The 21,696-nt window shown below is 38.3% G+C and overlaps 2 protein-coding genes across 6 annotated transcripts in view; both read right to left on the reverse strand.

Annotated features, from left to right (window-relative positions):
- The window catches only part of opa1 (OPA1 mitochondrial dynamin like GTPase), a 39,125-nt gene extending 25,478 nt beyond the window's left edge, over positions 1-13,647 (reverse strand). Inside the window, exons 1-8 of one of the 5 annotated variants that reach the window (XM_028444072.1) lie at positions 13,456-13,647; positions 11,340-11,664; positions 9,850-9,946; positions 9,650-9,757; positions 8,406-8,459; positions 6,852-6,934; positions 4,290-4,445; positions 2,857-2,910 (exon numbers count right to left, since the gene is read on the reverse strand). In XM_028444072.1, the coding sequence (XP_028299873.1) occupies positions 2,857-2,910; positions 4,290-4,445; positions 6,852-6,934; positions 8,406-8,459; positions 9,650-9,757; positions 9,850-9,946; positions 11,340-11,664; positions 13,456-13,484 (906 nt within the window). In that variant the 5' untranslated portion in view covers positions 13,485-13,647. Of the gene's footprint in view, positions 1-2,856; positions 2,911-4,289; positions 4,446-6,851; positions 6,935-8,405; positions 8,460-9,649; positions 9,758-9,849; positions 9,947-11,339; positions 11,665-13,455 lie in introns of those variants that run through there. The other 4 variants (XM_028444076.1, XM_028444073.1, XM_028444074.1 and 1 more) reach the window with 4 other exon arrangements.
- Positions 13,648-15,134: 1,487 nt separating this feature from the next.
- On the reverse strand, positions 15,135-21,257 carry LOC114461770 (zinc finger protein 493-like). Its single transcript, XM_028444122.1, has 2 exons — positions 20,989-21,257; positions 15,135-18,764 (listed from the first exon to the last, which is right to left on the reverse strand). Exon 2 carries the CDS (start codon positions 18,660-18,662, stop codon positions 15,294-15,296), a length of 3,369 nt encoding a protein of 1,122 aa, XP_028299923.1. The 5' UTR covers positions 18,663-18,764; positions 20,989-21,257; the 3' UTR covers positions 15,135-15,293.
- Between the last annotated feature and the right edge of the window lie 439 nt (positions 21,258-21,696).

Consider the following 21,696-nt stretch of genomic DNA (forward strand, 5'->3'; position numbering starts at 1 on the left):
TTACCCGGTGTGTGGCAGCTGCTCTGTCCCCATTACAGGCCAGCAGAGTTTCAATACCTCCCTATCTGGACGACTGGCTAGTCATTTCCCCGACTCGGGAGCAGGTGTTGAGGGACACTGCTGCTCTTCTCAGTCATGTGGGCAATCTAGGCCTCAAGGTAAATTATGCCAAGAGCAATCTCGTACCCAGCCAGGTTATGAGGTACTTGGGGCTTGTGCTGGATTCCTCAGTAATGCAGGCCTCCCTCTCTCCAGAGCGAGTCTCCGCCATCCTAAGCCTTCTACGGCATTTCCAACATGGGGCCCTCCTGCAGTATGTCATGTTCCACTGGGTTACCAGCGCCCTCTGCTGGTCCAAACAAATATATCACGTAAATACAATGCAGACTTTTTTTTTTTTTTTTTTTAAAGTCCAATTGTTGAGGCACAAAATACATTTTCGGTTGCACTTTTAAAAAGAAAAAGAACTATTATGCAGTTTTGCATTGTTTACTATAGAACCAGAATTTAAATTAATAGGCTTCTTCTTCATTTGTATTATTCCTTTATTTATTTCATTCAAGATTTATTTTTAGTTAAATTGCATTGTTTTGAATAGTTTATAAAGGGATTCTTTTGACAATGAAAAATAAAAGGAAATGGTACAGTATTTTTTAAATATTCCTTTATTTAAAAATAAAGGAATATTTTTCAGTCATCGTTCAGTCTACAGTCCCATTTTGTAAAATAAATTGTGAGAGAATCGTATCGTGAACCCAGTATCGTGAATCGAATCGTATCGGGAGTTGAGTGAATCGTTACATCCCTAGTGTTGGAACTTCAGGCTGTATTCCTGGCGCTCAAGCACTTTCTCCCTGTTCTGAAAGATTGGCATGTTCTCGTCCGGTCAGACAATACCTCAGCTGTGTACCACATCATGCACCAGGGCGGCACCAAATCTCTGATGTGTCTGCGGGTGGCACACTGGCTCCTCACGTGGGCTTACCCCAACTTCCTGAGCCTCCGGGCAATGCATGTTCCTGGTGTAGGGAACACTGCCGTGGATCTCCTCCCCTGTCAGAAGCCTCCAGCCAGGGAGTGGAGATTTCACCCAGAGGTGGTGGCTGTGACGTGGGCCACATTTGGCAGAGCGGCAGTGGACATCTTTGCCTCAGAGGCAACAACTCACTGCCCTTTCTGGTTTTCTCTGAGAGAACCAGATGGCCCGAGGGGCCGCGTCAGGTCTATGGGTCGCCATCATGGGACTTGCGAGTTGTCCTTCAGTCCCTTTCCCAGTCACCCTTTGAGCCGCTGGGACAGACTGTTTTGAAGTGGCTGTCTTCTTTCTTCTTGCTGTGGCAATGGCGAAATGTGTGATGGCGCTGCATGCTCTGTCAGTGAGCCAGGCATGTCTACGCTGGAAGGCTGATGGCTCTGGGGTGAGTCTCAGGCCAAATCCTTCATTTTTGCCCAAGCGGTTGCTTTCACATCATGTGAACCAGCCTATCGATTTGGCTGCCTTCAGTCCTCCGGGCTCCTCTGGGGGGAAGGGCGAGCAATTAACAATGTTGTTCCCCGTGCGGGTGCTTAAGGCTTACATGGAAGCGACAGCGAGCATACGAACAACCTGGCAGCCTATAGTGCACTGAGCATCCCGGTGCCTCTACTAGAGACATGGCTGCATTATGGGCCACCTTGAGGGGCGTTCCCCTGCAGGACATCTGTGCTGCAGCTACCTGGTCCTCATCATGCATCAACGTTGCTGGTGTCCAGCCTATGGCAATGGCCGTGCTGTCCACAGCTTCAGGCCTTGAGTAAGTGAGGATTCTTTCGTGACCTTTCTGATATAAGTCATCCAGTGCTTTAAGCACCGCCTCTGGCAGTCAGTAAGGATAAAATAGAACGAGAGTTATGTATGTAACTACGGTTCTATGAATCCTGGATGACCGCCAGAGCATCCTGTCATTCAGGATCCTTGAGTCCTCGCGAGAAGATTTGGACAGGAACAGATCACCTGATGACACCGGTAGATATAGACTCTCCAAATCATCCAGGGGTCACAGGTGACTTTGATGATATAATTACTCGACCTGAGCATGCGCAAGATGGAACATCCAGTGCTTTAAGCACCGCCTCTGGCAGTCATCAGGATTCATAGAACCTTAGTTATATATGTAACTCATTTATCTGCATTATTTTTTGCTAATCTGTTTTTTTTTTTTCTTTCTTTGTGTTTGCTTTATGTTTTTAACATGTGTTCGAAAGTGTGCATAGTCAGGGTGTGTTTGTATGTGCTGTATGTGTGTAAGAGAGTAAAAGAGGAGGGGAGATAATATATAAATTATCAAATAAATAAGGAAGAAAAATGGGGGAAGGGAAGAAGGAAAGAATGGGAAATAGAAGGAATGAAAAAAATAAAAGCAGGAAATTTTCTTTTCCATTTATCTTTTGCTTTGTATGTTTAAACTTGGACATGATTAATGATGACTGTTTTATTTTTTCTATCTTTTTGCCTGCTGTTCTCAGTTGTAACCCTTTGTAAACTGTTATAATTTGTCATCATTTTGCTTGCTGTTTGGTTATGTGTATTTTGGAATTGTGTTCATGGGGTAAGGCATCAATAAGTAATATACTTCAGGCTGAACCCCTTCAGTCATTATGTATAGACAATTTTTGCATTTTTTCTTTTCTGTCCTTGTTTTAATGCCTGAACGAAAAATTAACAAAATAATGTCCACGGGGGAAATGAACAAATGAACAGGTGGAGAAGTATCTCAAGGTTATGATCACTGGTAAATTAAGCCAAAATGCTGATGCGTTTCTTTCTCTCAACAATGCTGGCTATCTTACTAAAGATTTAACAACAACCTACTATACCTGGGTACGAAGTAGCTCTTCCTGAAGCTGATCTACTTTTTCCTTGTCGGATGACTGAAGAACAGGGGGAAAAAAAAAAAAAAAGACCACCACATATTAACAGCACTTTTTGGTTTGAAAGGCCATTCCATTCATACAATTACAGTAAATCCCCTGACAAACAAACAGTATGTGCAGAATGATTCAGAAACATCAGAGCAACAATTACAGGCATAAAATGTTCATTCTTGCTTGAATCAATACGTTCCGATTCACAAACAGCCACAAATCACAACCGAGTTATCCAAAGAAATTCCACACGACAGGTTCTTCAGTCATTTCAGCTTTGATTTTTTTTTAAAAAACTGTGCAGATCTGAGTGGATTACAGATTTGAGAGTGTGTGAGGATAAGAGGCAGGGACAGAGTAGGAGACGACACAAAAGAGATGAGAATGGCAGCAGGAGGAAAAGGACTGACAGAAACATCAATCTTTAAGCAATTAAAGCTGTATTTTTTTATTCATTTAAAAAAATAAAATTATTGACTCTAAAAAAAAAAAGAAGAGATTTTTTCATGTCAAGGATAAACCATGCGTTTCACACCATGCAGCATTGACATCCACACTGTGCCTTCCTTCAATAATGCACGGTTTGTTATAGATTACTCATCATTTTCTTTGGTTAGTGTGAGGCCAAGCGCGTTGTTTTATTTCCTGAAACCACACTATAGAGAAAGGTCCATGCATGCCCCTCCTACAGAAAAGATAAACCTCAGCCTGACAGACCACAGCAGGATACACAACGACTGCTGTTGAGAATCAACGTACACAAAAACACTTTGTACTGACCCAACGATTCTACAAAGTCAAATCTATAAAGTAAGTAAAAGCAGAAAGTTCTTCACATTATGCAATTTAATGCAAAATAAAATTGACAATGTTACTTTGTTTGTACAGAAATGTCTATTTGGTTTAATGTAACAACATAAATGTATCAGAGATTGTTTGATTTCAGCATCATCAATTGCATTTTTTGTTTGCTTGTTCTTTGTGTTGTTGGCTGTTGTAACATGTTATTTTCCCAACTGTGGGATAAAATAAAGTATAATCGAATCAAACTTTTGCTTGGGTCAGACTAGGCAGTAATTAGTGTTGGAACGGCACTTACAATGACATTTTTCATGACTGTACATCAGAAAAGATGTTCCACCTTTTAGTCCAGTTGGATTGCACTAAAACAAAGTGAGAGAATAGAGGTGCCCTAGCTAGTTGTAGATAAACTAACAGTAAGGTCTTATGTAACAAGCCCATCCATATCACTGGCTGTGGTCTGAGGAATATCAGGCAGCAGAAATATATGATTTTATATATAATATAATGTATAATTTGACTTGTTTTTTTCTTGTAGTTTTCATTGGATAATGGGGCAGAGCTAAGTGGATCAGGACCTTCACCTTTCGTTTCTGCAGAGGGGGGCTGGGGTTCGGAGGTGGACTGGGAGCAGGTTCTGGCGGTGGGGGATGTGCAATACGGGCCGCGGCAGCCCGTCGTACTTCCTCCTCATGCTGCTGGATCTGCTGCTGAATAAGAATGAGCTCCCCGAGCAGACCCTGCTGGGGCACGTCATAATGAGTCAAAGGAAGGAGCAACAATAGCATCAGCCGCCAGTCGCTGGGGGTGGGGCAACTTCACGGGCCAATGAAAGAGCAGACAAGTGGAGAATCTCATTCACTAGCACTGACGACAAAATCAATTATTAAATTATCTTTAGTTTCGGAATCTGGCTGCAACAACAGGTGCTAAAAGCAAAGGCCATTTCTCTTTGACACAAACAAAGAGATGCCAAACTTTGCTGAGCTGAAGGCGATTGAGCTCTCAGCACGTGGCTCCAAGAGGGACACTGTTGTCTTATTACAGTCATGCACCACTCAGACAAAATCCCACAGCTTTGTCTGACAGTACTGTGAATAATACTGAAAAGTGTTACCGAGGAAATTATTAAATGTGTGGTTAAACTTGATTTGGTCCTGAGCACAATGGTTTGCTGAAGATGATTAAATAAGCAAAGCATTGGGATCTACGAGGGCAGCCACAAAGCAAACAGCGAAGCAGCAACGACTATGATTGTGAGTTGCATCGACAATTCAAAGCCTCTGCGTAATCATGTTGGGAAAGGGGCATGTAGAAGATGGGTATTTTGCGAAAACTTCTGTTTTGTTTGCAGAAATATAAAAAGTGCGCACACAGACACGGAAGGAAAACGTCATGAAACACAAAATGAACCAGAAAGAGAGAAGAATGAATAGGATCACAAGTGAATGAAGTGTCATGACATAAAGATAGGTATACATAAAATAACTTAAATGAAGTAAGTGTCCACTCTAATGCAGGGACATATGAATTAGCAGCTTGTGTAAACAAGTTTTGATGAACTACTGCCGGGCCCACGGAACATCTCTGCGCCGAACAGCACGTACCACGTTCCCGAGAATACAGTGAAATGACTCGGTTCCACCGAGTAAAACAAATGAAATTGTACGACGTAAAATCGTAATCTACGTTGAATTGCCTATTAAACGATATATCACAGGACTGTGTTCCGATCAATTTTGAAATTACCGGAAAAGGTTATATATTGGTATGTGCCAATGTACCACCAACCGTCGTAATATTTTAATGTTTAATGTTTTCCTTTATTACAAGTTAAGAAGAAGTATGTCATAATTTACGCTGAACTTAATGACATCAGAAATGCCATCCTTGAGCTGAAACTACCAGCTACAGCAAAGCATTTCATAGAATTGTGCTATTTGTAAACATTTATATTTTACTTTGGATAAGATTTACACAAAATTACTGTACAAAATTATTTTAAGCTTCTTTGGTAAACGGACAACAGTTCCTGTAACTTAAAGGGGAGGTATGATGAAAAAAGAATCACTTTCTACTGGTTTTGCTACTGTGATATACATCCCTTAGCCTAATTCAGAGGGCCAAAGTTGAAAGGGTTCTGTTTCCTCCCTCCCTTGTTATTCCACATTTTGTATAAAGCCAGCTAAAAAACGGCGAGTTGGATTTTGCCTGGCAGGTGACGTCACCTACCGGAAAGTCGTCCTCCTCCTGACAATTCTCTCTCCTCTTACCATGGACATAATACACACCTCCTAGAATGTGAGCTCCTCCCTCTCCAGCTATCTAACAGCTAAAGCAAACATTGTGGCTTAATATAGAATTTATATGGTACTTTATTGCCATATATGTAAATGCAAGCTGCACTACTTTTTCTGCTGCCGATCGTGTTGGGAGTCACTGCTTGGAGCCAGGCCCATTGTTCACACACATCAGCTGTTAGCACTCCGTGCTAATGCTACACCAGCCTATGCAGCAAGACCGAACATTGCTTGTGAACTGAGGAGGAAACGATGGGGATATTAATGGATTCGTGGCTCTAACAACAGACTCAGTTGTGGAATTGGACGGCTTTCAATTTTTATGCGGTGACGAACGACGGAGAGCGGTAAGTGGAAAGGAGAGAGTCTGGCTGTGTTTGTGTGCGGAAAGGAGGAGCTGCTGCTGCTGCTCTGGTTCTGCAGCAAAGCGCACAAACTTTTCTGACACAAAATCACAATAGCTGCTTAAATAGCCATGTGTTTTACTATAATGTGCAGTTTTTTAACTGAAAACAATAACAAGAGTGTGTGCATAGCAAAAGATTAACGCTAGTGATGGCTGTTGTATGTGGAGTCAGGGTCTACAGACACGCCTATTTATGAATATGCATAAGTAGGCCACGATTCAGCCCATTTTGAAAATTGCTCTGAAAGTGGCTTTTCAGAGGGCTAAAACTCCAGAAAACAGGCGAGTTTGAGGGGAAAAAAAACCTGAAATACTACGTTGTTGGGGAGAACAAATGAAAAAAAGCATCATACTGGACCTTTAAGGAGTAAAGAAGCAGCCATACTGTTGTACCAGAAAGCTGAGAATCCAAACAATGTGGGCTGCTTTCAGGACTCTACCTTTTTGTACTGTTTGTCACTGGCGTCGTGAGAGGCTGCAGCTGCAGAATCTGTGGCTTTTAGTGGAGGATCGCCTGTAGTTTCTACCAGAGGAAACACATTATCAGGTCATTAGGAAAGAAAGAGAATATGTGTGAGCTGAACATGACCAAAGCCCCAGGTGATGATGACAGTTGTTATTGACTAATGATCGATGCTCTAATTGAAAGCATGCATCTGATTAGGGAAAGAAAGAGTTGTTAATATTCAAATGTTTGGAAATTTTACAATGATGAACCAACAGAAATAAAGAAATTGTTCATTTGATCTTCAGGGGAGGCAATTCAATGCATGCAATGTTTATCTAATTTCAAATATACCTCTACATTCCTAATAAAAAATTAATTCAATTTCATATTCAATTTAAAAAGAAAAAGTTCATTAGGCAGGGCTTTTTAGTGACTACTGAATAAATTATTTATTTGTGCTAACAATGAGGTGTTAGCCCATTAAAGATAAGTAACATGAAGCTAATCATTCTGTGGTTCTAGTGGACAAAAAATACATACTATTCCACTATACCATTCCCTTTAAAAGGACAGTTAATTGTCAAAATGAACACAGCCTGATCCAAACATTATTTTAAAAACATCAAATGGACAAAAACATTTAGCATTTGTGAATAAAGTTGACATGCTGTTACTAATGAATACTAAAGGTCTGTAGTCACAGTCAAATGTACCACTTTGGTAAAAACATAAATAAAATCTTCCAAACAGCCAAAAACTCTTAACTCACATGTGCACAGTGACAAACATTTGTTTATTTAATGACTCTCAGCTTAATTTGTGACCCCAACTGAGGTGATTATTATTATTTATTATTCCATAGGACCACGATTCCATATCTTTGCTAACAACTTTTCAAGGCTGTTAAAACTATTGAATTTTAAAACAAAATCAGAATAAATATCAATGATGTAACTTTTTTTTTTACATGAATATCACCATGTTAACATTTTCCAAACATTTGGGTTTTACTCAACAGCTGAAAGCATCCAGCCCAAGGATTAGTAGCTAGTTTGATTTTTCTTTAAAAAGCAGGAACCTACGAAGGGCAGGTGAGAGAGAGGGGGAAGTCAAAGGAAGCCAAACCCACACAGAGAGGACCACACAACCACAAACAATCAGCTAAAGAAAGGAAGACACAACTAAACACAGTGGATCTACATTGAGGAGCTCTCCATTTCTTGTTTTATTTAATTGAATCTTTAAAAGTAGCAAAAGAAAAGCAAACCTGTGTGTAAAGTCACCAGTGGTTGATTCAGTAGAATTCATGTCAACATAAATAATTTCCCTGGGTCGAATGTCCCAATTCTTTCGTTTTTATAACAGAGGACAGAATTAGTTTGTGGCTTCTTGCAAAATTGAAAACAACCTACAGAAATCACCTGCCAACATGTTTTGGTGCTAAATGTGGGCAGATGATTTAGCAAGTGATCAAATAATGAGAAAAATATATCGAAAAAAAGAAAAGGGGGAGAGGGCAGTGCATCTGAGTGCGGGATTTACACACCTAACAACAGATGCAGGCCAGAAGCTCCTTTGACTTCACTACCCAAACTCACACCTGTAAAGGACAGGGACGAGAACATGAGGGTGGGGGGGAGGAGGAGAATGGAAAAACAACAAAAAGATCAAAATCATGAGAGACAAAAGAGAAGCAGAGGGATGGTGCTCAATGCAGGGATACAGCGTTGTGATGTATATTAGAGCTGCTGAGCCACAGCTTCAAGCCATGAAGTTATTTGAAAAAGTCTCAAACACTTACAAATACTGTATAAAACATTGGATTCACACATTTCTGGATCCCTACAATGCTTTTAAAATGACTGTTGAATATAATAACTGTTAAATATCATTCTTAATTTTTTCCCCATGATTTCATTGAAAAGAAAACTATATTTTATTCAGTGAATCTTTGGGCTCTGAAATGTGTTTGGTTTATTTAGCAAACTTAAAAAAATACAAGTAAATAAAAAATAATTACATTTTCTTAGGAGTTACAATAAAATTGCATCTTTTTGTAATGCCACAAAACAGTATAACCAACAAAGTCACTAAAAATTAGAGCGGCCTTTGCAGATTTGATAACCACAACCAGAGGTGCAAAGACTGCAGCACAAAACCAGCCAAATTAATTCAACAAACCAATATCTATTAAGTGTCATTAGATCAGTGGTTCCCAACCTTTGTCGTGTCGTGAACCCAGTTTTATATTTACAAATTCCCAGCAACCCCCAGAGACTTTTTTTTCTCTAAAATAAGTCTTTTGATCATGTTAATTATACTGTGTTACAAATACGGAGTAGTAAAGATTAGTGCAGAAAGTGACAATATACTACATTTTTATACTGCATTTTTTTAAAACTATATATTTGAGAAAGCGAAGGTATACAATACAGTTGTTTGAGATTGCGTGTGGTGTTTTCATTTGAAAAAGAATAAGAATTATTTAAGCTCTGAACATTCTGCCTTTTCTTGCACTGTATTTCTGTCATATTATGTATTGTTTTTTAATTGTGTTAAAAACTATTTCAAAAACAGTTTTTATTCAGTAATTTATTATATTCAATTATTACTAGACATTTCAAGTGACCCCATTTTAATTCCAGGCGGCCCCACATTGGGTCACGACCTCAAGGTTGAAAAACCCCTCATTAGATGTTTATAAAAATATGTCACATCTAATTGAATTTTAACCCGACTCAGACTCATGAGATACAGCCAACCATCAAACTTTTTTTTTTGTTGACTCACCGGAGGAAAGGAGGCTTTTAAGAAAACTGAAGTTCTCTCCTATTTTATCAAAATCAGGAAGCAGTTTGGCGATTTCTTCCATTTCAGGAAGAGCTTTGGTCAATTTATCTGTTGAGAAACAAAATTAAGTAGTCAGGAGGGACATGAATCACTTCTTTGCCATGTGATTGTATTCATGAAAGACACAGTGAGACACTCACCCAGATCAATTTGTTCACTCAGCTCCCAGACAAAATCAGGAATGACCCAGTTGTAGTCGCTAAAATCAGGCAACATGTCCTTCCACTCTTCATATGTCTGAAGGCCAAATGAGACATTTTAAGTACAGTTGCGTTTATGAAAATAGTGTTTTAAAATGTACTTAGTAAACACACATGGTGTGTCTGAAGTTAATTATTATTCCAGAATGTCTCCATCCTTATTTCCTTCTATTTGGTAAAGCTATGAAGCTCTGGGCCTGTTTATACGTTTATTTGACGTTAAACCCTAAGCGCATCAGACCACCAACTTCTCATCTTCGGCTCCGAGTTTGTCTCCACAAAATCCCACAAAAGTGTCAAAATACATTTCTAAATTAATGCAATATGAAAAATTAGATGATATATATAATATTTTTTTTGTGTTACAGCTGATTCAAGACATGAGTCAAAACTGACCCGTTATCATAAGAGATGCTGACAGAAAGCTAACTCATGTAAAAAAATGTGTGTGAATGTCTTTGTTAAATAGTTGACCGATTATGATACACAAAAGAAATAATTGTGACGTGTGTGTCTTTGTTTGAAAATCTTGTATACAATGGAAAACTGTTGATTGAAATGTTTTTATATTGTTATATCTCCTAATAAACAAACTTATAAAAAGAAAAGAAAGCTAATGCAGAATTATTTCAGGCTCAATAATTGTGATTAATTGAATTCAAACTTCAGTAATTGAGAACGTAATTGTAATTGACTTTCAGGTGGAAAATAATTGTCACCGTAATCTTAATCGATTGTAATTCATTGTAATTGAACATGGATAGTTATAGACGTAATTGCAATTGACCCCAACTAGGGCTGGGCAAAAAAATCGATTTAATTGATTCGTCGAATTTGTAGATAAAACAATTTTTATTTTGTAAATTCGAGTTTAAAAATGTACTTTTTTTTTGCACCACAGTTTTTTCAGACTTTTTCACGTTTCGATGTGAGCCAGCCGCCTCTTTGTTTACATGTGTTTACCCTTTGAGAAGGCTATGTGTGTGCCACAGACATGTTCAATTTTTTATCTGCACTAAGCTGAGATGCTCAGGGAAGAGTTTATTATTTTTTAAATGTAATGTTATATGTTACAGAATATGTAGTTATCTGATTTCTTAATCAGAAAATTGAAGCTACTGTGAAGTTGCTGTTGCACTTTTGCTTAAACCTGGGTTAAAGCTTGAAATTGTTGAAAGACAGAGCCTCATTTACTTTTTATTTTGGGATTGTTTTATGCATTTCAACCCTTGAGGACAACCACAGCAATAAAGTTGCACTTTTGACAATATATCTGATGTCTGCAGTCATTTTAAGTGCATTAAAAAAATAAATTGAATCTCAAAATTTTCTTACAAAAAATCAGATACTTTTTTTTTAGGCAAAATGGTCCAACCCTAACCCCAACCCTGATTTGTTATGGTGAATATCGGAAAAAACTCAACATCTACCTTCTTAGCGGTGTATCCTCCACCCACAGCTGTTCCAAACAGAATGTATCTCAACCTCAGGAGCCGAGCAGCCAGACGAGCCACCCAGAAGTTGCGCTGCTGCTGGTAGCTGCGGCCTCCTGAACCCGGGGGAGGCTTAGGGGGCCGCATGGGCAGCCGAGACATGGAGGTAAAGTAGCGCGCTGCTGTGCGATGAGGAGTGCGTTGAGGGTTACCGTTTCCAGAGTAACGGTGGTGAATGGCACGGGACAGAGGGTGCAGCTTCTGCAGCGGCACCCGAAACCTGATTCCCATGTTGCTGGAGACCAGATTCCTGCAGGCCATGCTGAACGACAAAGAGACTCAACGTTTCACACAAGCAAATGATTCTTGTCGTGCATCTTCAATCTATGAAGAGGAACTCTCTAGAAATATTTTACAGCCAATCAACAACCGTATTAACAATATAATCTATGTACATGAAATAATTGTAGCTCATAGACCAATCGATTGAAAGATGAAATTAGGGCTGGGCGATATGGACCAAAATTGATTACTTTATTAATCCCTGAGGAGAAATTCAGTTTCATTTACATCCTGACCAAGAAACAAACATCTCAATATTCTTTTGCAAAATGAAGATATACAATATGATATTTTCAACTCAATAAAGTCAGACCAGAAAGACAATTCTGGGTTAAATTTGTTGATGAAAAATGCCACACAAGCCCATTTATTAACAAACAGCTGCACAATATGTGCCACTTTTAGCTTTTTCTCCTGGAAAGGACAGCACGTGTGAGTGAATTCTGTAGTGTGGCTTTTTTTAGGGGTAGGTCTGGGTTAGGACGCACTCTGCAATCCATCAAACTGTGCTTTTCATGCTGTTATGAGAACTAGAGAAAGCAGTGAGTATTTTAATACAAAATAAGCTGCAAAATAAAATAAAAAATATTAATATAGGCGATATTGTAATTTTCTAAATCTCCAAAATAAAAAACTTGATATATCTTGAATCTCGATATATTGCCCAGGCCTGGGTAATATATAGGATTTCATAATTATCAGTTGGGCAAGGCAAATATGATTAACATTTACCAAAATAACAACATCAAATAAAACAATGCATGAGTTCAAAATCAGACAACTTGAAGGAAAACAAAATAACTAGCCAGTGGCAGTCTTGTGACCTTTAGCCTGAATAACTGCACTAACTCTGTATTACAGAGTTATTACGGACTGTGTTACAATAAAAAGAAATTAGGCCTGGGTGATAAAACAATAACAACTGATATCACGACAGAGATGTGATCAATATCAATAGAAGGTGTGTGAGATCTTCTGATCCTCATTTAGAATAAGTCAAAAAATGGATCAATAAATATTGATATCAACTGATATGAAACACTCCAGGCATATCGATATTGTCCAGCCCTAATAGGAATAAAACACAATTGTGACTATTAGCCATGATTAGGGCAGGATTATTCTGCCATCAAAACAGTCCCACAAAGGCATGTCTTCAATGGACCTGAGAGGGTGTGCTGTGGTATCTGTCTCCTCAAGTCTGAAAACAGAGGTGAGCACTTCCACCTATAACACAAAGACCATAATTCACCAACAAGGCCTTAATAAGTATGTGCATGAACACACAGCATACGCCTTTTTCTCTTGATACTTAGACCGTTTTGTTTATTTAGTGCCAGTGAAATAAACAGAAAACGTTTTGCCATGTTTCTACAAACGCAATGGTGACAGACATTTGAGATACATCTTTACATTTCAATAACACGTTTTAGACAGTGATCAGATCTAACACCTAACACTGACCTTATGTAACTTGGTGAGTCAGACCATTGATATTTCCTAATCACACCTCAGTTCCCTCTATCTCACGCCTTATTAGCACGCATGCTAATCTCTTAGCTGAGCATGTCACGTCGGAACTCCACATCAGGAGCAGCTTTAGGTCAGCAGGAGTGCATAGATTTTGATATAGCGCTGAAACGTGCATGATTTTCAGCGTATCCGCGGCTAACGTGCTGTTGTCCGCCGTGTGCCCTCCTCAGCTGTCAGTGACTTGCGGCTAGAGCTAAAGCTAATGCTAACGTCAGTAAACACTAAACACTCTACTCACCAGGCAGCTCCACTCCCGACACGCAGCATACTTCACTGAAGCACGTAAAACTTTGTCCGGATCACACTTCAGGTTCACTTATATTCATTTTCCCCACAAAGTACTCATCTGTCTGTCTCTTGTGGGAGATAGCTCGATAGCTAACAAGGACACAGGCAGAATGACAGTCTACTTCCGGTAAATGGTTCCGTGCAGAAGAAACGCTCTACCTTAAGGGTTCCTATACGGAAATATTACCATTGAAATAATCATGGCTGGTTTATTATTATTATTATTTATCCGACTTTTGTGCAATACCCCCCAGGAATCACAAGAGTGTTTATCCTGCTCTGAAAAGAGTTTTTAGGCAATGACAAATTACCGCTTATCGTTGTCTAAGTTGTGGATCATTATCTGTTAATCATTTAAACATTTATGATATTCATGAGGTAATATTCCCAATAGATATGAATTACCTGTTGTTTGAAGCTACATTGTAGTGTTAATGGTGTGCATACTGCTAATGTTTTGTGTTCGTTGCTTCTCTTTCTATCGTGTCTTCTCTCATGGTGTCAACTTTCGATAAGTTTGACTTATTTGCAGATTGTTTTTTTTTTTTTTACTGAGCATTGGCCTCGATAATTTATTTAATTGTGTTAATCTTGCGTCACTTCATTTGTGCTTCCTCTTTTTAGACATTGCTAAATATTGTCTTGTCAACTATTGTTTATGTCTTATTTACTGAGCTCCATTTTCCTCCACATTACTTGCTTATAACCTCAACAATACTGGTTTGATACTTGTTTGGAACAAAATGTCATCAAGGATTTATGTAACATTTACTGTTAGTGCTCCCCAAGGTTAGTTTTAGTGGTTGAAAAGCCATTTGTAAGTGTATTTTACTGGCCTTTTATACTTAATAGGTTAATAACAGTATGCCTACGTACAACTGTAATAAAATGTTGAGTGGCCTTTATGTGGCATTGTGTGGATCTTTAAGCTTTGAATTGATCAAACTTCTGTCCCCAATGAAGGTTGTGATAGGCCAGAAAAACTGATGGTCTCTGAATTAAACCATTGTAATGGCAAAAACTAACCACTTAGTGGTAGTAGTAACACTTACACAGAAATGTGATTATATGAACATTCAGGTCTGCATTTAGAATAATGACCATTTAATTAATACAGGACAGGACAAAGGTTTGGTGTGCTGGCGTTTTGCGTCTTTTTTAGGTAATTTTGTTGTATTTTATGTGATTTTGGAGTCTATTGTGTGTTTATGTTGTTATTTTTGTGTATCAATATGAAATTTTGTGTGTGTTTGCTGTTGCTTAGTGTGTTTTGAGTAATTTAGTGTATTTTTGTTGTCGTTTCGAGTGCTTTTGTTTTGTATATTTCTCTGTCATGAATATTTTAGTTGTTTTTTGGAGGGTTTTGGAGTTCATCTTTCTACTTTTTCATCATCTGGGGTTGTTTTGCTTTACAATAAAGACATTCATATTTTTATGTAATCAAAAACACAAGATGTCAATTAGACAAAAGAAATCAACTTTAAATACAAACTGTCCAACTCTTAAACATCTGCCAAAATATGTTATGTTAACTTACTTAAGAAAACTAACTTACAAAACTCTAACCACATTTCAAACATCAACTATACCTAAACCTAAGTAGATTAAAAAACAACAAAAACATTAAACAACTTTTAAGAAAATGTATAATAAACACATCACATTTTAAAGCCTGTTGAGAAAAAAATTCCTGCAAAAATCACATTTAAATGGTTTTTCTCCCAGGTGGATTTTCTTATGTAACTTAAGGTTGAAATGAACATTAAAACATTTCCTACAAACATCACATTAAAATGTTTTCTCTCCTGTGTGGATTATCATGTGTGACTGTAGGTGACTCTTACAGGTAAAACAATTACTACAAACATCACATTCAAATGGTTTGTCTCCTGTGTGGATTCTACTGTGTGACTTAAGGTTAGACTTGTGAGAAAAAACTTTCCTACAAACATCACATTTGAATGGTTTCTCTCCTGTGTGGATTATCATGTGTGACTGCAGGTGACCCTTATCAGTAAAACATTTACTACAAACATCACATTTAAAGGGTTTCTCTCCTGTGTGGATTCTCTTGTGTGACTGTAGGTGACTCTTACAGGTAAAACATTTCCTGCAAACATCACATTCAAAGGGTTTGTCTCCTGTGTGGATTCTATTGTGTGACTTAAGACTAGACTTGTGAAAAAAACATTTCCTACAAACATCACATTTAAATGGTTTCTCTCCTGTGTGGATTATCATGTGTGACTGCAGGTGACCCTTATCAGTAAAACATTTCCTACAAACATCACATTTAAAGGGTTTCTCTCCTGTGTGGATTATCTTGTGTGACTGTAGGGTACTCTTAAAGGTAAAACATTTCCTACAAACATCACATTCAAAGGGTTTCTCTCCTGTGTGGATTCTCTTGTGTGACTGTAGGGTACTCTTACAGGTAAAACATTTCCTGCAAACATCACATTTAAATGGTTTCTCTCCTGTGTGGATTCTCTTGTGTGACTGTAGGTGACTCTTACAGGTAAAACATTTCCTGCAAACATCACATTCAAAGGGTTCCTCTCCTGTGTGGATTCTATTGTGTGACTTAAGACTAGACTTGTGAAAAAAACATTTCCTACAAACATCACATTCAAATGGTTTCTCTCCTGTGTGGATTCTCTTGTGTGACTGTAGGTGACTCTTACAGGTAAAACATTTCCTACAAACATCACATTCAAAGGGTTTCTCTCCTGTGTGGATTCTCTTGTGTGACTGTAGGTGACTCTTACAGGTAAAACATTTCCTACAAACATCACATTCAAAGGGTTTCTCTCCTGTGTGGATTCTCTTGTGTGACTGTAGGGTACTCTTACAGGTAAAACATTTCCTGCAAACATCACATTCAAAGGGTTTCTCTCCTGTGTGGATGATCATGTGTGACTGTAGGTGACTCTTACAGGTAAAACATTTCCTGCAAACATCACATTCAAAGGGTTTCTCTCCTGTGTGGATGATCATGTGTGACTGTAGGTGACTCTTACAGGTAAAACATTTCCTACAAACATCACATTTAAAGGGTTTCTCTCCTGTGTGGATTCTCTTGTGTGACTGTAGGTGACTCTTACAGGTAAAACATTTCCTGCAAACATCACATTCAAAGGGTTTGTCTCCTGTGTGGATTCTATTGTGTGACTTAAGACTAGACTTGTGAAAAAAACATTTCCTACAAACATCACATTTAAATGGTTTCTCTCCTGTGTGGATTATCATGTGTGACTGCAGGTGACCCTTATCAGTAAAACATTTCCTACAAACATCACATTTAAAGGGTTTCTCTCCTGTGTGGATTATCTTGTGTGACTGTAGGGTACTCTTACAGGTAAAACATTTCCTACAAACATCACATTCAAAGGGTTTCTCTCCTGTGTGGATTCTCTTGTGTGACTGTAGGGTACTCTTACAGGTAAAACATTTCCTGCAAACATCACATTTAAATGGTTTCTCTCCTGTGTGGATTCTCTTGTGTGACTGTAGGTGACTCTTACAGGTAAAACATTTCCTGCAAACATCACATTCAAAGGGTTCCTCTCCTGTGTGGATTCTATTGTGTGACTTAAGACTAGACTTGTGAAAAAAACATTTCCTACAAACATCACATTCAAATGGTTTCTCTCCTGTGTGGATTCTCTTGTGTGACTGTAGGTGACTCTTACAGGTAAAACATTTCCTACAAACATCACATTCAAAGGGTTTCTCTCCTGTGTGGATTCTCTTGTGTGACTGTAGGTGACTCTTACAGGTAAAACATTTCCTACAAACATCACATTCAAAGGGTTTCTCTCCTGTGTGGATTCTCTTGTGTGACTGTAGGGTACTCTTACAGGTAAAACATTTCCTGCAAACATCACATTCAAAGGGTTTCTCTCCTGTGTGGATGATCATGTGTGACTGTAGGGTACTCTTACGGGTAAAACATTTCCTACAAACATCACATTCAAATGGTTTCTCTCCTGTGTGGATTATCATGTGTGACTGCAGGTGACCCTTATCAGTAAAACAATTACTACAAACATCACATTTAAATGGTTTGTCTCCTTTGTGGATTCTATTGTGTGACTTAAGGTTAGACTTGTGAGAAAAACTTTTCCCACAAACATCACATTTGAATGGTTTCTCTCCTGTGTGGATTATCATGTGTGACTGCAGGTGACCCTTATCAGGAAAACATTTAAAGGGTTTCTCTCCTGTGTGGATTCTCATGTGTCGCTTAATGTGATTCTGATGAGAAAAACATTTCCTACAAACCTCACATTCAAACGGTTTCTCTCCTGCAACGTGGATTCTCAGTTTTGAAGCTACACTGAGTGATACTTTCTTACCATCCACACATTCTGATGCCATTTTTACCTCAAACTTATTCTTTGAAGAAATCTGTTGAAATGAACTAATCTGTGTTTTGGAAGCTTTACGTCCCATTTCAGGATTTTTACTTGAGTCGGATATCTTTCTCTTCTTCCTGGTGGAGTCAAAGTCAGCTTCAGCTTCAGACTCTGACAGAGGTTTCTGCCAACAGTCTTCATCATCATCTTCATAATCCTCGCTACTATCTTCAGTCTGAGACGAGTCTGTTTCTGTTTCATCAGGACCTTGTAGTACTAAACTGTTTGGATCTGGGTTCTGGGCTGCTTCTGGTACGTTGCTGTTAATTCCCACACTTTGTCCTGTCATTAATTCATTTAAACTGCAGGGTGAAGGTTCCTCCTTCATGTTGATTTCTGTTAGTTGTCTCCAGTGTAGCTGAGAGGCTTGAGGCTTCTCCTCTTCATCTTCATATTTAACAGGACAAGCAGCACTGTTTGTCTCCTGCTGCACACAAAGCTGGTTTTCCTCCTGACCTTCACTGAACATCTCTGGTTCCTGCTTTATGTGGAGACGCTCTTTAAAGGCTTGAAGAACATCCTCCATTGTCAGCTCATCTCCCTCAGCTCTAACCGTCAGTGTGTTGTACACTTTCAGTGCATCCTCGCCGATAGTGTTTAGTAAAATGTCAATCTTTACTTTTTCATCTTTCTCCCCTGAGGCCGCTATATACCTCCGAAAGCTTTGTTCCCAGCTGTGCCAGTTGTCAGCAGGGTTACTGGTGAGAGACAGTGGTGACGGTGTTTTGAACCGCTCCATTTATAAACAATGGATAAATGATGATGAAGGATTGGATCTGTGACAACAAAACAGTACAGAATTCCCCCAATGATCAGCCTCACACTGCAGGTCCCTGAAGACCTACAAAAAACAAAAAAACTTTTAGATTTCAAATAATTACAAATTTATTGTCAGTGTTAACAACTTCAGACAACAAATGATACAACGAAACAAGAGAAAATGTTAAATCGTTGTTCTTTTCACTGTGAAATTAGATGAGTAAATAAGCATATACTGCTTAACTTAACTTTTGAAAATGAAAAAAATAAGTTTTTTTTTTTTTTGTAATTGGTCACATTTTTAATATCTGTATATTTTTGCACATTTTATCATGATATGCTATATTGCCAACTGAAATGTGAACCTTTGCTTAATATCTTTGACATGAACAGAATGGCATATTATTGGACAGACATACAAACACCAAAGGCATGAAAAAGGTGACAAAAAAAAACATCGTAGGGGGGTCTGTGGGGATACTCCCCCAGAAATCTTTATGATTGTAACACATAAATGAATCAATCTGAATCACTAAGCGTACAATAATAAGGCACCCCCTCTTTCTCCACTGCTTTTTTCTCAGCAGCAATGGTGGATGGCTGGCTTTAGCATTTCATCGTTGGGTGAAATAACTCACAAATATTAACAGGACTTACCTAGGGCACTATAAAATCATTTTTCAATTCTGGGGGGTTTTCTTTAAAAATATTTTCAAGAAAATAATGATTTTCAACTCCTGTGAGAAAACAAAACTAATACTAATAAAAAAAAAAGAAAAGCATAATTATATTCACTAGACTTCAATACTCCCCCCTAGTAGATGGTGGTGCTTTTCACACATGTGGGTCAATAGTTCGGCAGTTCTGTGTGTGTGAATCTGAGCAAAGCTACGTTACGTTTGTCTCAAAAATAAATGCACACAAGGGCCGAGCCACAAATGCACTTTGCTTAATCCACAAGCACAATTGAAGATATACACATGATCAGTTATGATAAATACGCACACATACATTATAAAACACGTGTGACTGGTGGATGTATTTGTGAATCTGAAAAACACTTGTGAAAATCTTAAAACTACATGTGAAAATCTAAAAAAAATTCCATGTGAAAAAACGTGGATGTATTTGTGAATATTTTTGGGGACGAATCTCTCCCCATAGCGTTACGATTGTCTTAAAAATAAATGCACACGCGGGTCCATCCACAAACGCACTTTGCTCAATCCAAAAGCACAATTAAAGATGGCCGTGGCTACGGGTATGTTAAAGGTCTCCATAGACTGCCACTCTATGGATACGCAGCGCCCCTCATTGGCCAGTTTAGGTCACGTGATAGGTGCATCAAGTGACTTAAAGTTCCGTCATTTGTATTTTAGCTCACATTTATTTTTACCTACCCGCTAACCCTTTTATTTTAGCCCTAACCCTAAACCTAACTCTAACTCTATCCCTAACCCTAAAATGTTTATTTTTGTTGTAAATTTATTTTTAAAGGTGGAATTTGCCGTGCTCAATATGTTAAAATGAAAAAAAAATAAATAAAAAATTGTCAAATGTGGGATTCGAACCAACGTTAGCTAAACCCACATTATCGGTGAGTGCGGCACCTCAGACTAGTGGTTACCAACCAGGGGTACGTGTACCCCTAGGGGTACTTGAACACATTGCAGGGGGTACTTGAAAAAATTGATGAATCTATTTCCAACATGCTGTCATTTTTAGGCCTATTTCAAACACTGTACATGCTCATCCAACATCTTTTCTACCCGTGGACAATAAACGGCCTTAATGGAATAAACATTATTGTGGCCTTAAAATCCTACTAAATTGTTACTAACATGTTATGCACATGACTAAAAATTGAGGTAAATATATTCTCTGATATACAATAATTGTAATGCACAAAATTGATATTCAGTGTGCGTTAAACGTATAGGTTGACATTTTCAGACTATAGAATATTTCAGAGGCCAACATGTTAACATGTAAATAAAACAAGAAAGGTTACTGAGTGACAACAAGGTTCTCCTAATCTGAAGAGAGGCCTGGGGGGGTACATGAGACAGAAAAGGTTGGGAACCACTGCCTTAGACCACTCAACTTTCATTAAAGATTTACACATGATAATTAATGATAATTCACGGGAAAACCTAAAACAATACATGTAAAAATTGTACTGTAGATATATTTGTGGATTTGAAAAACACATGTGAAAATTGTGGATCTATTTTTGAATATTTTTGAGACAAAATGAGTGGATGTCCATAAACCATAAATCCATCCACTTTTTCTACTGTACTTACTTATTTTATCCATAAGCGTTTCGGCGGCGCTAGCTCCTCTGCTAGCTCGGTTAGCACTAGCTCCTCTGCTAGCTCGGTTAGCACTCTGCTCCACTGTGTCTCTGATACTCCGTCTTATGACACCGTGTTGTGCTCTCACTTTCCAGTGGAGCTTTGAGGCACTATTATGATTATTATTATTACATTGTGGCCTGGCTCCGTCTACAGGATGGACATATTAATAACATTCGCTTTTAGACTCAGACACACTTGTTTTCCCGCGCTTTTTCTTCTTCTGCTGCCGTAACTCAGCGGTTTCAGCGGCTGTTTTGTCTCGTGTACCGCCGGAATCAATTTTCACAGTAAGAACAGAATTGCACGCACAAATACATTTTTGATTTAACCTACTTTTAATTCTTGTGTTTCTTAACGTTTCTCTATAAAAACATAAAACAATTCAAGAAGGAACTCAATGAAGCCTATTTGTTTAATTTAAAAATGGAATTTATGTTTTGTGGTGTCTTTTATCAGTGTTGGATTGTGTGATTTAATTACATGTTACATCTGGGAGTTAATTGTAATTTGTATTATCTGTTTTCTGTACATAACGCTGATAATGTGCTGTAAATGTTAATTATTCCATGGTTAAAAACCAATGGGTGTGTAAGTGTGTTTAACCGTGTTGGCCCCTGTGACAAACTGGATGAATGCAATAAATGAACTGCGGAC

Source organism: Gouania willdenowi, chromosome 4 (assembly GCF_900634775.1).
Source record: "Gouania willdenowi chromosome 4, fGouWil2.1, whole genome shotgun sequence".
NCBI lineage: Eukaryota > Metazoa > Chordata > Actinopteri > Blenniiformes > Gobiesocidae > Gouania > Gouania willdenowi.